At 42.2% G+C, this 18,120-nt stretch overlaps 1 protein-coding gene across 4 annotated transcripts in view; it reads left to right on the forward strand.

Annotated features, from left to right (window-relative positions):
• Positions 1-18,120, forward strand: part of CACNA2D3 (calcium voltage-gated channel auxiliary subunit alpha2delta 3) — an 859,023-nt gene that overhangs the window by 838,307 nt on the left and 2,596 nt on the right. For all 4 annotated transcript variants that reach the window (XM_053897956.1, XM_053897957.1, XM_053897958.1 and 1 more), the window contains 2 exons: positions 17,633-17,750; positions 17,970-18,047. In XM_053897956.1, the coding sequence (XP_053753931.1) occupies positions 17,633-17,750; positions 17,970-18,047 (196 nt within the window). The remainder of the gene's footprint in view (positions 1-17,632; positions 17,751-17,969; positions 18,048-18,120) is intronic.

Genomic DNA, 18,120 nt, shown 5'->3' on the forward strand with positions numbered 1-18,120 from the left:
TACATCACCCTGTGCTCATCAGGACAGGTGCCCTCCTTAATCCCCATTACCTGTTTCACCCATCCCCCACCCACCTCCTCTCTGGTAACCATCAGTTTGTTCTCTATAGTTAAGAGTCTGTTTCTTGATTTGCCTCTCTCTCTCATTCCCTTGTTTCGTTTGTTTTGTTTCTTACATTACACATAATGAGTGAAATCATATGGTATTTGTCTTTCTCTGACTTATTTCACTTAACATAATACTCTCTAAATCTATCCATGTCATTGTAAATGGCAAGGTTTCATTCTTATTTATGGCTAATATTCCATTGTATACATAAACCACATCTTCCTTATTCATTCATCAGTCAGGCATTTGGGCTTTTTCCATAATTTGGCTATTGTTGCTAATGCTACTATAAATATCAGGGTGCATGTATCCCTTTGAATTAGTGTTTTTTTGTTCTTTGGGTAAATAGTAGTGCAATTGCTGGATTATAAGGTAATTCTATTTTTAATTTTTGAGGAACCTCCATACTGTCTTCCAGAGCAGCTGCACCAGTTTGCATTCCCACCAACAGTTCATGAAGATTCCTTTTTCTCCATATCTTTGCCAACACTTGTTTCTTGTGTTTTTCATGTTAGCCATTCTGATAGGTGTGAGGTAATATATCCTTGTAGTTTTAATTTTCATTCCCCTGATTATGAGTGATGTTGAGCATCTTTTCATGTGTCTTTTGGCCAGCTGTATGTCTTCTTTGGAGAAATGTCTGTTCATGTCTTCTGCCTATTTTTAATTGGATTATTCATTTTGGGGGTGTTGAGTTTTACAAGTTCTTTATATATTTTAGATACTAACGCTTTATCAGATATGTCATTTGCAAATATCTTCTCACATTTTATAGGTTGCCTTTTAGTTTTGTTGATTTTTTCCTTCACTGTGCAGCTTTTTATTTAGGTATTTATTTTTGGTGCAGCTATTATGTTTGGCTTAAAATCTGCCATCTTCCTGGTTGTTTTCTGTTTGTTCCTCTTATTTGTTTTTTTTCCTCTTTTTTATTCTACCTTATTTTATATTGTCTTACGATTCCAGTTTTTCCTGCTACTGCCTTATTATTTATACCATTTTTGGATTTCCAGTGGTTGCAGTAAGGTTTACAGTCTATCCCTTTAATTTCTCATGGTCTGCCTTCACATAATATTAAATGATTTCATGTGTAGTGTCCATGCATTATGACAATATACTCCCTATTCCTCTCTCCCATTTTAAGCCAGTCAATATTTCTTTTATGTATTTTTTGACCCATGTTCTCTTTATTTGATTCCGGGATTCCAAATACACATTTGTTAGACTGTTTGGTACTATGTCATTGCTTATTGGGGTTCTATTCATTTTTGTTTCAATATTTTTTTTCTCTCTTGTTCTACAGTTTGGATGGCTGCTATTGACCTCAAATTCACTGATCTTTTTTTCTAACATGTACAATATGATTTTAATGCTACTCAAATTGGAATTTTAGATTTCAGATATTTTATTCTTTCTATTTTAGGAATTGTATCTGGTTCTTTCACATAGTTTCTGTGTCTCTACTGAAGTTTCCTCCATCTCTCTGCTCAATATGCCCATGGCTTTAGGCTCATTAACATATAAGAATATAACATATTACCTACACATCTGCAAAGTCTAATACCTGTGTCATATAGTAGTTTGTATTTAGTGAGTAATTTTTCTTTTGACTTTTTTGTCACGTTTTACTGCTTCTTCACATGTATTGCAATTTTTGCACACTTGATAGTGTGGATTGTGTATTATAGATGCCCTGGGTTTTGTTATCTTCTTCTGGAAAATGGTAAGTTTTATTGCACTATGCATTTAAATTACCAGGGATCATTTTGCTCTTTTGGTGCCTTGGTTTTAGACTTTTGTAGGTGAGTCTGTTTCGTTTTGCCCCTAGCTCTGGAATATAGTGTTTACCCTTTAAAACTTTTCACTTTGGTCTTGTGTAGAAGTTGACTGTGCTAGTTAAAAATGGTTTAGAGGTGTCACCCTAGGTTAACTGAACATTCAGAATTTTTTTTAATTAACTTTTGAGTCTGAACTGCTTTTTCCTTTTATTATTTTTATTTTTTTTTAATGTTTATTTATTATTGAGAGACAGAGCATGAGCATGGGAGGGGCAGAGAGACAGGGAGACACAGAATCCAAAGCAGGCTCCAGGCTCTGAGCTGTCAGCACAGAGCCCGATGCGGGGCTCGAACTCACAGACCACGAGATCATGACCTGAGCTGAAGTCGGACGCTCAACCAACTGAGCCACCCAGGCGCCCCTGCTTTTTCCTTTTTAAAAGAAAGATCTACTTTCCTTTGGCAGAGTAGAAGCTAAAGGGAGAGAAAGATGGGGTTACCAATAACCCATGTCTGCTATCTCAGGCTGGAGAAATTAAAGAGTTTTGTGCAAGGTGGAAACAAGGATGTGATTTTAGAATGTGACATTTGGAAGGCAAATCACTTTTGAGATAGGAAAACTAGGACTGAGAGAAGGAGGGAACAATAGGTGACAAGTAGGTGGTTTCACACGGGGAGCTTGATTTAACTCCACTGACTTTTGAACCAGTCAGCTTTCTAGTCCTTCCTATTATCTCCCACCTCCTCCATTTTATTCCTACCCTGTATTTTGTATTGATATTCTCTGTGTGGATATGGGAGATTAGTTCTGATTTTTGTTCTGAGAGACTTTTTTCCCCTCTGTGTTGGAGTAGATCACCAATCATCACAAAAAATTCTGTGAACATCAATGTTTAAAATCAAGAGCATTGCCTTTCATACAGTGTTTCTGGGATATATCTGTTTCTCTTGAAATTTCCCTATGGCTGTAGGTCCCCACCTCAGTATTTGTACTCTTCAAAATGAAAATCTTGCTATTTTGTGATAAGGGGCTGTTGAATAGACGTGGGAATTATTAGAAGCATTGAATTCAGAAGTTAGATCAGAAAATATAGCATGCTACCTGGTTTGTCTCACTCTGTCCCTGGGACATTGATTCAAAGCCAGGTGATATAGAATTCAGAAGGCTTAGAATCAGAGTAGATAGACATGGATGCAGCCTTTATTTCAATCAGTAGAAATGAATTCATCTCCACCTATAGACCCAAGTAGTTTTAAAGCTGATATGATAGAGGGACTCAGAGAGGCTTCCTTGATGGGACTCACCCCAAGAATATACATTGGGCACATGGAGTAGAACAGCAAGATTATAAACTAAGGAGGTGCTTCCATGTTCTTTCAATGAATGCTTTTGGAGGAATACCACTCTGATTTTTATTATTTTTCGTGGTTCACTGTTGAGATTGTAAAGCAAAGTGCTGATCACAGAGACTTAGTTTTCCAAATATGTGTGTCTGTAGTCTAAAACATAGAAAGTTATTCACGGTTCTTAGTTCTTATTAAAATGCAATTCCTACTCATTGTAGAAAACTAAACAATAGAGAAATGCATAGAGAATAAAGTAAAATCACACGTAATCTCACCACTCAGAAATAAGCCAGGTGGCCTGGATTGGAATCCCAGCTCCAGATCTGATTAGCCTAATAACTTCAGGGAAGCTACCTAGTTTCCTCATCTGTAAACTGGGGGGAAAGGAGATTTAAAGAGTGCTATATTTCCTTCCAGTCCTTCTTTTCCCCTGTGCAAAACTAGCCTCATAGTTAGCCTATTTATTTTCTTGCCCTCAACATAGTATGCTGGACAAAGTGCTTTTTTCATGTAGTGCAAGATGTCCAGTCTTTTAGAAAGCAAGTATTGTTGGTCCAGGTCTGACTTTGTCAGATTACTTAAAATTAGATATTTAATTCCCCAGTGAATGCTTTATTCTTTTGAGTCTGTTTGGGCCTCCTGATGGTTCATGAGGATGATGGTTCATACAGCTGCTGCTGTATTTTGCTAAATGAACATGGCAGTTCACAGGGGGATTGTGGAAGACAGTGTGGAGCTAGGGAATGGAAAATTATAAATGTTGAGTCCGAGGGAATGTTCAGTTGGCCCCTGAAGGTCTAAGGACAAAGTCTCTGCTCTTAGTTTATCGGTGAATTGTGTCCAAACATTTTCCACAGAAAATTTTGATGTTCGGTGGGTGGATGGCAGTCTGTGGACTCTGACAGCTTAAATCCTGGCCATGGCTCTGAAGCCTATTACCTGTGCTCCCTTAAACCACTATGGGTCCAAACTTTTGAAGGTCTGTAAGCCTCGGGTGCCTTTTTGATATTAGGAATAACATCACCTGGATGGTTCATGGAGTTGTTCTGTAGTTAGTTTTCAGTAAAAGACCTTCACACACTGCACACAGTAGGTATGCAGTAGATGGCGATGACTGGGATGGTAGGAAGGATGATGGTGTTGGTGAGTAGTCATACTGTAGGGTTTAAAACAGAGGTTCGATACTTTGATACTTGATTGGTTTTATACTTGGAAATGTGTAACGTCTCAAAGCTTGAATAAATGAAGATGGTAACTCTCTGGGTAGGTATTAAGATTAAAGGGGAACTGCTTGAGAAAGTGCTTGGCACAAGGCAAGCCCTCTATACATATTAGCTCTTACTCTCATTATTTGGAACAAAAGACACTAATAGTTGCAGTGAAGATATTTAATAAATTCCTTACTCTTCTTAAGGGATTAGAAGAAAATGGTTCATGTCATAATTAAGAGGATTTATGGAAGACCTTAGTACAACAAAAAAAAATAGCCAAGGTTTGAAAATTTCTCTTGTTGTTAGCTCTTTTGAAATTCTCTTCTAGTATGAGAAAACTGGGGCCCTTCTTTCTTTTTATTCTATGGGGCTCTCTCACCCATTTTTCAGACACAAAATACCCTTCCTTGCCACCTGCCTTGGGCTGATAATGCCAAAGAATTTGCTGCTGAAGTTATTTACAGGCTCTGGTTTGGCACCAAAAATCTCAACGGATCCTTGGTGGTTCTGAGGATGAGTGGAAGTCATTGTCATGGCTCTCTTTGACTCATCTGTCTGCAATATAATAATTATCTCCACGGGACACTGTGCCTTGTAGACAAAGCACGCCTCAGGCTTTTTGTGTGCTGTCCTCATCAGCAAGTCACAAATGGAATGCCATAATGTGTTCATTGTATACATTTTTGAATAAATAAGTATAACAAAGACAGCATGTTTGCTCCATTTAATCTCAGCTCTTAACTATGAAAACGTAGCACGTTTCTTTTGCTAGTGAAATGGAGCAAGAGAAGCCTGACCAGTCTGGTTCCTAGAAGGCCATCCAAGGTACATTTGGTGGGAACCAAACTGATGGCTTCTAGGGCTCAACTCCCAAAAGCCTGAATTTTCCAGTTACAGTTTGATCAGGCAGCATGTTGAGCATCGTAAGGAATTTAGGTGTGCATCACCTAGTATTCTTTTACTACAAATAAAAGAAGGCTCAACTCAAGCAAGATGAAACCATAAAGTGAAAAGTTGAGATGCAGCCTTCGGGTAAGGCTTACTCTAGTTTCCCAAAGGTTAGTCACCAAGACTTGGGTTTTCTCTTTAAATTTTCCAGCAGACACTTGGATCCATGGGCAAAGAAAAGCTATCAGTGGCTCCTTTGTGTATTGGGAATAGAGATAAGCATACTGGGTTTCAGTCTGATTAGAATAACTTAGGTCCAATGCCCATCTCTGAACCAGTCACTTTCTTCAGGGGAAGGAGTTGTACCAATCAGCTTAGGCTCAGGTAACATGCCTGGGCAGGGCTAGTTCTTCAGAAGCACCTGGGCTGCCTGAAGGAAGGGTGGATTCCTGAACAGAGTAGGATATTGGTATCAAAAGAAGGGAGATTAGATATCAAAGAAGACTGCTTTAGAGCACTTAGGCAGGGCCCTCTTTTCTGAAATCAATCAGAAGCAAAGAGGCTTGGCTCTTGCAGAATCCTTAGAATAAACCATTCTGGGCTGCTTAAACCTCATACTATATTCTGTACAAGTCATTTGCCAGGGAACCTGTGCTACTTTGGATTATATTTTTATCTTTGACTATTTTTCCATCATTATTCAGTGAACTTTAATACTGAGCTGATGCATGGAAAGCAAAAGTCTGTGTCTTGTCCTTGGAAGTCTAATAGACAAAAATCCCCTGAATTAAAAAATAAGATAGCTCCTTGTCTGGCCATCTAGAAGGACAAAGGAAGGGGATGAGAGAGGGGAGGAGCTAGAGAGAGAGGGAGGAAAGAAGAAAGTGAGAAAAGACACTAGTTGGCTTACTCATGGTATTGTATTGTTGAGTAAGTTCATCTCTACTGCCACCAGCCCTAGAATAAGCTGTATCAAGGGGCCCGAGGGGGAGTAACAGCCAAGTGGCCAATCAACTCCTAACATTTGAAGCGTTTGTCTTTCTGACTTTTGATTTGAGCTCATACTAGAAAAAAGGTTTTTGTTTGTTCCTGGCTTCTTAATGTGTGTGCCCTGTGCCTCCTATCTGATACCCACACAGGCCTCTTGAACCTCATTTTTAGCTGCTCTAGAGGTTAACTTCCATGTATTTCCCTGGGCTACCAAAAAAGAATTTTCTACAAGTTCCATAGCTTACAGTTTTCAAACCATTCCAAATGTAGCCTGGAGGAAAGCATCTATCCTTCCCTCCTTTTCCAGTTGGTGGCACCAGGGGGGTTAAAATGGCTCTGAGTATCTCATTCCACATGTGTGTAGAAGTGTATGTGTCTTACACGGATGCTATAGGTATCTACAGTATGCCATAGGAGCATGGAGGGCGTGCTTCGCTAAGAGAGGAGGTTCTTCATGGAGGAGGCAACATTCAGTAAGCCTTTTAGAACTGAAATGGGGTTCTCCAAGGGTGGGGAAAAGGTGGCTGCTGGTTCCTGAGCCAGCAGCATCAGCACTACCTGGAAGCAGGTGAGAAAGGGCGAATCATTGACCTGGCTCTAGAGCCCCAGAATAGAATCTGCATTTCAACAAGATCCTCCGGTCATTTGTCAAGTACCTAAGGTTTGAGGAGCACTCCTTTTGATCAGTAGTTGGGTCTCAGCCTTGGCAACACACTGGAATCACTTAGGTAGCTTTAAAAATATATACATGCCTTGGCCCTACATCCAGGCTTCTAATAGAATATGTTTTAGGTGTGGCCCAGGCATCAGTTGAAAAAAACAAAACAGGAAGCTCCCTGGGTGATTCTTACATGCTCCGTCTGGGTCTCAGCCCTGAGGGAGGAGAAGCATGAAGCAGTCAAGGGCCCAGGGTAGGGAGCGTGTCTGGATGTTGGGAAAGAAGGTTGGCTTAGAGCTATCAGGCTGGAGGGAGGGCCAGCCTTGATCATACTGGGTCTTGTTTGCTTCCCTCCTGTGCAGACCATTGGGTAGATGCTAAGGGAGCCGTGGACAGTTAGTATAGACAGGGGGATGGTGTGGTCAGCCTTGCATTTGGGAAGCACTGTCACCTTAAGAATGGAAAGGGGCTGATGGCAGGGAAGCCGGTTAGGAGGTGTGCTACAAATGATACAGGTTGGGAGGGCCAGCTACAGAATTTGCAGGGCCTAGTACAAAATGAAAATGTGGGCTGCTTCTTCAAAAAGCAGGAAAAAAGTGTCATTAAAGTTACCTAAAAGGTAAGACATTTTCCTGCTTCCTGTGTTATCTCTTGACCTGCCAGGATACTATTTATTTGCTGTCTGATCTTGTGCTCCCTTTAGACACATGGATTCTGACTGGTCAAGCACAGACCCTCATAGGCACCCCCAGGTCCTGACCCTGTTACTCTGGGGTGCGCAGCCCAGTGGCTGGTGGGTTCTCCCTTACACTAATCACTGGACTGAGGTGCTATGTCCTACTTGGAGAAGCAAAGAACATAAATGTAAAGATGAAATAAATTTCAAGATAGTACTGCAGAGTAGTAAACCCTAAGTGACAAGCCCTCCTGAGTATATGTCCTTGTGTGACTACACATGCTCCCCCAGGAGGGCAGCGGTGGGGAGGGTGGGCTTGAGATGGTCAAATGAGCCCATGGCGATGTTCAAAGAGGAATATGCTGAGAATTATGTCAAGATCTCTGGTTTGAGTGACTCGATAGATGGTGGTACTGTTAAGAGATCTGGGGGGAAAGGGGCAAGAATTATTGGATTTGGGAGCAGAGGTGACATTTAGGTACCTGTGAATCCTCCCCTTGTTCCAACATTGAATCAGCCCTCTTCTGTCTGGTTTAATTGCATAAGCTGGCACTGTCAGAACAAGGATGAATAATGGAGGGACCGTGAGCTTCCATGCCTTCTTCCAACTCTAATTAGACAGCTCTGGGCAGTTTGTCCTGAACCTGATGCTAAATTTGGTTCTCAATCAAGTGCCTATTCCTGTTTTCTTAAAGATTGTTTTCAGGGACAAGATTTTTGTTCAGTGTCTTTTGGGCACCTACAGAACATATCCCACAGCACTGGCTTTTTTCCAACTCCATGCAAGGTGCCTCCCATGAATAGATTTACGGGGGATATGAACAGGATATCAAGTGGGGGTTTCCTTGTAGCCCCAGGTTGAGGTGAGGACGAAGTGACACTAGGCACCGCAGGTTCTAAAGAGAACAGCCTTTTCGCTGGCACTAGAGTTGGAAATCCTGCCCCCACTCCCCACCTCCAAGCCCATTTGAGGGCAGACAGCTGGCCTGCCTTGGTCTGCCATGTGAGCACTGATGAAGGGCCTAATGAGAGATCAGGTTCATGGAAAGTGGTGCTCTAGGGGGCGCTGTTTCCTGCTGGGAGTCAGATGGGCAGTGGGTGGGGGGGATGCTCCAAGAGACTCTTCTATATTTTGGGGGTGCCTGAAGAAGGGCAAGTCCAGCACTGGTCAAATGTCTTCTAGGTGATAGATGTACTAATATATCCTTGTGTCTGTCTGAACAGGGAGAGACCTGGAGGGAAAGGGTGAGGGTTGGCGAAGGGGCAGCTCTGAAGTGGCCTATATCTGGGCCAGCAAAGATACGTGTTTCCCAAGGGTCAGGTGGGCAGTGTGGAAAGTAGCTGTCATCTTGCTTAAACCCAACAAGACGGTTGCTCTTCAGAGGAGGTCCTCACAAGGCAAGAAGTTTGGCAGTAATTGCTGGTGGTAGGAGCTGCATGGGTGGGCCCATTGGGGCATGTTGAGGAGCTGTTGGTCCTCTGAAGAATCCATCATAACCTCACAAGAGAGCCAACATTTGGATGCTGGGATGCACCGAGAACACCAAAGGCTAGGCTGTGTTGTAAGAAAACAAGCCGTGGTGAGATGGTTGCCCGGCAGCCTGGTAAATAGAAGATGCTGCCTCTTTACTGCTCTATTTTCCCACCCCAATTATTGAAGAGGCTAGAACCTAGAAGCTTGAAGGAAGAATAGTGTAGAGCTTCGAACTATGAGTGAAATTAGAGCAGTTAACTAGACTGGCCTAATTGTACTAACCTAAAATGGTCAGTGTTATGGAGTCTGTACAAGATATCATTTAGAGATGAGAAAGCAGGAATTCAACATAGCAGGGTGGAAAACCAAGCCAACGAAGGAAGGATGGAAGGAGGGAACTGTTTCACATTTCTATTAAGTCCTGACACTTTTGGGGGTGAGCAGGTGAGGCGCTGCTATTCATTGTTTTACCTCCCTTGGGTTAAGCATGAGCAGGTGCTGGTGCTCCCCCGCCCCTCCCCATGCTATTCCATAGCAGGGCTCTGGAGTTCTACTGGAACACATCCTCAATATTTAATCTCTGGTTTGAATTTAAACAGTCACCAAATGTTTGCTCTCCACAAGTTATGGGCCTAGGTCACTTAGGGCATTTTGGGGTACATTGGGGGAGGATAGGCATCGTCCTACCCCTAACAAGAGTAAGATCCCGTTGGAGAGCCAGAATTGTGTACCCAGGCCATCTGGAGAATAGTACTGTGACTGAGAATCCCCTGTGACTTTTGTCTTTTATTTCATTGTCTTTTATTTCATGTCAGGATAAAATCTGGGAATTGTATCAATGGTGAAAATCTATAAAGGGTGAAAGACTTCAAAATGTTTTTTTAGGCGCGCCTGGGTGGCTCAGTTAAGCGTCCCAAGTCAGCTCAGGTCATGGTCTTGCAGCCCATGAGTTCGAGCCCCGTGTCAGGTCCTGTGCTGACAGCTCAGAGCCTGGAGCCTGTTTCGGATTCTGTGTCTTCCTCTCTCTCTACCCCTCCCCCACTCACACTCTGTCTGTCTCTGCCTCTCAAAAATGAATAAATGTTAAAAAAAAAAACTTTTATTAAAAAAATAATAAAATAATTTTTTTTTTAAAGAGTCTATCCTGGGGGCACCTGGGTGGCTCAGTCGGTTAAGCGACCAACTTCAGCTCAGGTCATGATCTCGTGGTTCATGAGTTTGAGCCCCACGTCAGGCTCTTTGCTGACAGCTTGGAGCCTGGAATCTGCTTTGGATTCCTCTCTGTGTTCCTCCCCCACTCATGTTCTGTCTTCTCTCTCTCTCACTCTCTCAAAAATAAACAAACATTAAAAAAATTAAAAAAAAATAGTCTATCCTGCCCCAATTATTTGTCAAGCTACAGTTTTGTACCCAATTAATAAAAGACAAGCCAACCAAGTTCTCCAAATGTGCATTGTGGGTCCTCTGGGTATTTTATCCCTGAGCCCTTCCCATTACGCGTGTTTGTCCGGGGGAGAGCATTAGGGAAGCTGCAAGGTCGCTTTCCTCATGTGGTCAGCAGAGCCCCTCTTAGTGGACAGCGTGCAGCTAATAGTCTCTCTTGCCAGGGGAAGCTGTCTTGAAATCACATCATTTTTCCCCGCTAGTCCTTCTCAGTGTATAGCCAGTGGAAAAGGGAGGACTGCGTTATTTCAGTTCCGGCAATGGACACATCAAAATTGCCTCCCTCTCCCCTCCTCTTTCCCTGGAGGACCTAATTTATTTCACGCAGTTTGACCTATCCCTGCTTAGAAACCGCCATTGTGATTCTCTGTTGAGGCATTTCCCTGCTGCCTTTTTTGGCCCCCAAGCAAACCCACCAGGCCACAGTTCCCCTGCACAATGATGTCAGTCTGGCTGCTGGGCCCAGCTGGATGGAGGTGTGTTTTATGAAGTTCAACCCTGCACCCTGGGCCATAAATACACGTTGTGCACATAAATGTACAGCTAACATTGCCCAGACCCCTCCGAAGCACCATGTTAATAAGCAGACAGTAAGTCTTTAAAATATGGAAAAGCAGTTAATCTTTCCGCTGGCAAATCCTTTGTAGGGGGTTGTTTCCCCCGCTTCAGGATAGCTGCATGCAGGGCTTTGAATCATCTAGCATTTGAGCGAAAAAGAGAAGTTTGCCATGGGACTTCATGGAGAATGCTTGGGGGGCCTTTTACTAAGAGGGGAAGTGTGCTAAAACTAGTATCTTACCCTTGTCATTAAGTGAGTCGTCACTCGGTCTGCCTTCAAAGAGTTTGAGCACTAAGAGTCCCTATACAAGACAAGAGGTGTGCCGCCTTCTGGGGCCCACCATGGGCCCGGCCCCGAGGCTTGCAGTCTGCCCCTGTTGATCCAGGAAGTTATCCAGCCTCCTGTTCCCCCATCTCCAAATGGGCACAAGCAGGTCTCATTCACATAGCTTCAGTAAGAGTTTGCTTACCCTCTCTGAGTCCCAGTCTTCTCCTTTGTAGAACAAAAGTGTCAATACTCTGCCCTTCACATAATGTCCTGTTTTATAAATGTTTTAAGACTACAGGAACACGGTCTCCTTCTAAAGAACTTTAACATTAGAGATTAAGTTCATTTGCTTTGACAGTTACCCCTGTTAGTCTCTTCCCCTCCTCCCCTCCTCTCACCACTGCCCTTGCTCTCTCTCCCATAGATGACATGGTAAGAGGGCCAGACTTGAGGGTGAGGATAGGGGCTCAGCAGACAGAAGGTGACTCGGACCGGTACCTGCTCGCTTCATCGGAGAGAGAGCGGGTCTGTAGCTTGCTTCCAACCACCGAGCCGCCATGACTCTTGTCTGCGTGGCTCAGGCAGAGAATGGGAGTTGCCAGTGGGTTGATTTAAGGATGCCATAAATGAGAACTGTCAATTCTGGAGATGACATAGTTTATGTCTTACAAATATTTCATTTCATTTGGTACTTTCATTTCTTCATATTGCTAGGAAGACGCTTCATATGCACTGTTCTCTTTGCATTCAACTCACGAGGGTCTACTTGTTTCGTCCATTTGTTCTTTCTGTGACTACCTGGAATCGTGGATTGCTTACTGATCTGCTACCACTGGCACATTGGATACATCTGATCCACCCCACTTATTTTTTCTTGTTCTCTGTAGCAGAATTAAATACTCTTAAATGAATATTTCTAAATATTCTTAAATATCCACACTTTGTTATAGTTTTGCAACATTGTTTCCCCACTTACTGTGTTTGGGGATATTCTTTCATAGCAATAAACAATCTCCTTTTCCCTTTCTTCTGGTGCCAAGTAGACCACAGATCGGACACACTGCTTCTTACTTAATCCTCCCTCTGTTGATGGACTTTGAGGTGGGTTTCACGGTTTTCTCTTCTCAGTGAACAATGTTACCAAGAGCATCTTTACACATGACTTGTTGGTTCCGGCACAAGAGTGGCTCTTACTGAGAAGTAAAAGTACTGAAGAAATGAGCTCTACTTCATGTCCACTGCAGTAATAACAAATTTTCTCCTCACGGCTGTAAAAGTTCACTTTCCCACCGGCAGTATAGAAGGATGTTCACTTCTTCAGACTCCGTCATGACATGACCATAGATTCAGTTTTTGCCAATCCACTAGTGGAAAGTGCATTCCGTTACTTTAGTCTCACTGTAACTTCTATGCTCTGTCATTTTGAGTGAGATCGAACCCCTTTTTATGTATCAGTTGTCCAGCTGTGTTGCCTCTTCTGCGTTGCCTCTTCTGTAAATCCTCTCATGGGTTTTGATACTGGTTAGGGCATGCATCTTGGCTTTGCTTCCCTTTTTCTAAAACTCAAGTTTGTATGATTGTCCAGACTGTTCTTTATATTTACTCTTCTGAATGAATCTTAGGGTCATTACTTCAAACACCATCAACAGTCCAATAGGAATCCCTTTGAATTCCTTTGCTTGAATTAAAAGGTCCATTGAAAGAGAAATGACATCTTTCATATATGTGTTCCTTTCCACAACCATTGTACTTCCTTCCAATTCTTAGTTTGTCTTTTTTTTTTTAATGTTTATATTTATATTTTTGAGAGAGTGAGTAGGGGAGGGGCAGAGAGAGAGGAAGAGAAAGAATCCCAAGCAGGCTCTGTGCTGTCAGCACGGAGCCCAACATGGGGCTAAATTGCACAAAGTGTGAGATCATGACCTGAGCCAAAATCAAGAGTTGGATGCTTAGTGGACTGAGCCACCCAGGTGCCCCTCAGTTTGTCTTCTTATGTTCAGTAAAGATGATCATTTTCTTAATAAAGAAGTCATTTACTAGATTTATTCTTAGGCATTTCATAGTCATTATTGATATGCTCAATGGTTCTTTATTTCAAAAATGTTTTTTTCATTGGTTACTGCCTGTGTCAGGGACAGGCTGTGGTTTTATATGCTAATTATGTAACTGGTCAGCTTGCTGAGTTCTTTTCTTCCAATAGTTGGTCAGTGGGTTCACATGGGTTTTCTATGAACACACTGATATCCGTTCTGTGGGTGATTTGGTCGTATGCACTTGTGGGTAGATTCTCAATGAACATTTCAGGGTTTTTTTCATGGCAGTCGGTCTGCTTATGTTTTTACAGCTTAGCCAAATGTTGATAATTTATACTTTATCCCCAAAGGTGTGTTTGCTCTAAGTTTTCAAATTGTTTACAATGGTGTACATAATAGTCACTTAAAATGCTTAAATGCCTCTGGATCTTTTGGGTTTTAATGTGACTTTGTGACTTCTTTCTTTTGTGCCAAAGGCTGATTTATGTCAGTGTTCTTTTAAACCAGAATTTGGGTCTTTCAGTTATCTTCACAGTTTTATTTGCATTTATTCTTCTGCTTTTATCTTCACAAATTCCTTTTGTCACTGAGTCAACAAATCTTTGCTGAGAATCTGCTCAGTCCCAGTGCTGGGTGCTGGGGGAAGTCTCTAGGGGTGGGGGATGGGCAGGTGCAGCCTCCCTGCCAAGGAAACTGCAGTCCGTGGTGAGGGGCAGACAGTAAGCAAGGAAGGAGGAAGCAGAGGCACTGGAGCGGGGGGGGGGGGGGGGGGGGGGGGGGGGGGGGGGGGGGGAAAGAAAGGTGGTGAGGTCATAGGTCCTTCACAAGACCCATTCAGTCGAATGGTAAGGACTACAGAAGAATTGCAGTGAATGGAGGAATTCGGGGGAGTGGCCAGATTCTGGAGAATTCTTTTCAGGACTGTGCTATAAAAGGGGAGGGAGAAATAGGGCTCTGGTGAGGTCAAGGGAGAGTTTTGTTTTTCCTGAGGTGAGAGATGTGACAGCATGTTTGTGAACTGAAGGGAATGGCAGGTAGTCAAAGGTAACTATGCAATGATCACCTCTCTTCCCTTCCATCAGCCCCATCCTTGGAGAAGTCTGAGGGCTGGCTTAGGAGAGAGGCATCAGTATTCAACCCAGGGTACCAGAGGGAAGACCAAGTATAGGGGCACAGGTGCAGGCTTGCGTTCGTATTTTTTCCAGCTTCTCCATCCAAAACCTTAGTTCATTTGTTGGCAAACTTCCTCCCCCCTCCCAATAAACAAAATATCTAAGGCCATACTGCACAGATTTGAGTCTGGGCTGTTCTTAAATTCTCAAAGATTAATGGAATGTTGTTTTTAATTTTATTTTTAATTTCCACTGTTTATATATTTTTTGCTATTAATTTCTGATTGTATTTTTACCCTAAGAGAAAAATATGGGGGTTCCTGGGTGGCTCAGTCAGTTAAGCATCCAACTTCAGCTCAGGTCATGATCTCACGGCTTGTGAGTTCAAGCCCCACGTCGGGCTCTGTGCTGACAGCTCAGAGCCTGGAGCCTCTTCAGGTTCTGTGTCTCCCTCTCTCTCTCTGCCCCTCCCCCACTTGCGTGCACTCTCTCTCTCTCTTAAAAATAAGTAAACATTAGAAAAAAAATTTTTAAAAAGAGAGAAGAACATGTAATTGGTGCTTTCAGCTCTTTGGACTGTGTAGTTGTTCCCTGTATTTGAAATTAGCTTATATGCTCTGTTGCTTAGATCTGAAGAGTCTTCACTCCATTTTTTAATAGATCATATACTCATCAATCACTTGCGGCCTTTCTATGAATCTGTACACTCTGATCGTAAACGTTCATGTCCTATCTTGTTATACTGTTATACTGTTTTTCAATATGAACTATTTCTTTATTACATCTTAAAGATTTTTCCCTCTGAATATTTGTAGGAGAATCTTACTAAACCTGTCCCTCTATTTTGTCATTAGTATTTTTCTGGTGTATCCTCACATCTTCCCGTGTCATTCTGTTTCAGGAGTATCTGCTATAGACTGCATAATGCTGATGTTCTGGCAAACTCAGCTTAAGAGTCTCTGCCTTTTTTTTAAATTAATGTTTTTGAGTCTCTGCTTTTTTGATAAGTGAATCTAACCGACAGACATTTATTGTGATTGGTAATAATCTTATACTGGCGGTGGTGTGTGTGTGTGTGTGTGTGTGTGTGTGTGTGTGTGTGTGTGTGTGTTGCACGTGTGTGTGTTATTTACCATGCTATCTTGGATTAATCAGATTTTCATTCTTTAGTTTCTTCTCAGTAATTATCCCTAAATTTTAAAACACAATTTTCTACCTGTATCTCAAGTTAGTTAGAATCTATTTTCCTCTGGACTCTGACATACCTTTTATTTTTCTTTTTTCCATTCCCTCAAAACTTTAAGTTTTGTTGCTCTGTTTTGTTCATCTAAAGTCCCCCATTGAGAAGTTGGTGTCATTCTCATTCTTTAAGTAATTTCTTCCTAGAGAAGCTTTTAGGATTGGTCTGTATCTTTGATGATCTAAAGTTTCACTCATGCTTGAATGGGCCCTTTTAATAAAAGAAAAGTCAAATTTTTCTTTAATGGGGAAATACTCTCTTCCTGTGGAGCTTTTTTTAAATCTCTTTTTCCTTTATTTGCCATCTGGTAGATTCATTTGGGTTAGTATTCTAGTCAATCATTTTTTCTTTAAAGAGTTGTATGATCTTGGTTTTGCATTGGTCATTTAGACTCTATTAGCCTGCCCCCAACATGGAAATCTTTGGTTTTCTGATGAGCACCATCTGAGGTAGGTTATATTTATTCTCATAGGCATAATCCATTATAAAGAGGCCACCTGCTAGGGCAGTGTCATTGCAGTGGTGAGAAGGTACCCAGTGCTAAAAGGGGAAGGTAAAGCCAACAATTTTAAAGCCTTAATGAGACAGCAAAGTCAAACTTTTTTCTCAAGCCAGACAGAGTTGTGGAGAGTGTGGGAGGGCAGAGAGTTCATGTTCCAGAGTATGGTGTAGGCATTGAGGAAGCATCTTTGAGGAAAGTCATGTCTTGTTCCTTCCTATGGAGAAAGAAAAACAATAACCATAATTTCAGGATATTAGATAAACAGGTGAAGGCATTTGTAGACAAGAAACGGGTTGTGTTATAATCTCCAAGGCATTCTTGGATAATTCAACATATGAAGTGGTATTGGGTAAAATGAAAAGGTAGTCCTTTCTCCTCATTATAATTTCCCACAAAACAGAGGATTCTTTTTCATTGCACGATTTTAGTAAACTGTGATGAGAATAGAACAAATTTGTTGAGAGAAAGATGAATGGAGGTAAAAACTTATGGGGAAATTGACTATGTTGTTATGTTACAGTCTATTTCATCTGACTGAACTGAATTTAGTGAAATGTCATGAAAAATTATACGATGGGAGTTCTAGGCTTGTAGCTAAATATTTAGCTACTCTGTTTGCTCTGGAAGAATATGGGATTTTGTTTGCTAATTTGTTCCTCCACAGAGCCAGTAGCATTTGTTGTTCCAGGAGTGTTTTTACGGTGGCGTTACTTTGTCATTTCACTGTGTTGGATGATGAGAGAGGAGGTACCATTAGGCTTACTTCCATTGGACTAGCTGTACTGATGGACCCAATGTCAAAGCTGCTCCACAGCCTGAGCACTGGCACACGTGGCCCCAGAACTGTGGAACTCCCCAACAACCAGCATCCATCTCATGCCAGTATCGTACCTCTATTTTGGGCAGACATTGTGCAAAGCAGTACAGGAAGGGTCTAGGATATTCTATTCATCCTTTTGGGAACTTCAGGTGCAAACTGGGAGAAGGAAGCAAGGCTTGGAAAAGCCCAAGCCTTTAGGCCTTGGAAATTGAGATGATTTAGCCAACTCTGACTGTCCTGTTGTGCACATGCAACATTCCAGTCTTCCCAGGGTGAGTTTTATGACCTCTGTGTCACCGTAGCCATAGGTTGTCTTCTTACACTTCCTGCACTGTTGTTGTCTTAATGAAGCTTGGTATTTAACCGTGAAGAACCTTGTGGAAGGAGGCAACTTTAGTAGTAAGGCAGTCTCTGAAAACTGTTTTCTAAAATATTATAGTAGTTAACTCCCCAGGGGAGTTTTCCTCAGAATTCTTAATTTGATGGACGGTAAATGACCACCCACTGTCTGTGCTTCATGTTCCAACAGGTCCTTTGTCATCCAGCAAATCCCAAGCAGCAATCTGTTCATGGTGGTGGTGGACAGCAGCTGCCTGTGTGAGTCCGTGACCCCCATCACCATGGCCCCCATTGAAATCAGGTATATCCTTTTGTGTGTAGGTCCAGCTACTGCTGCTGAAGCCAGGGAGGGGGATCTATGGGAAGGAAACCTGGGGGAGAAATATTAGGGGGAAATGACAGCCATTCCACTGTTGGAAAGAGAGGAGTCATGAAGGGAGTGCAGTGCCAAGGTTTGACCTTCAAAATGCAGAGTAAGGGAAAGTGATGACATCTTAGCAATATGCCTTAACTTCAGTCAACATAACGAATCCCTTAAGTGTGAACGTTTAAAGGCCCAGAAGATCAGAAGGCGTCCCGAGTCTTGTCATGGCTTCCATCCTGAGGTAAGTCTGAGAGACCTTCCTGTTCTCTTTTTCTACCAGGTTCACCATGAGAATCTCACAATTGGCAAAGAAC

This window comes from Panthera pardus, unplaced genomic scaffold (assembly GCF_024362965.1).
Source record: "Panthera pardus isolate Hobbes unplaced genomic scaffold, ASM2436296v1 HiC_scaffold_8, whole genome shotgun sequence".
Taxonomy (NCBI): Eukaryota; Metazoa; Chordata; class Mammalia; order Carnivora; family Felidae; genus Panthera; species Panthera pardus.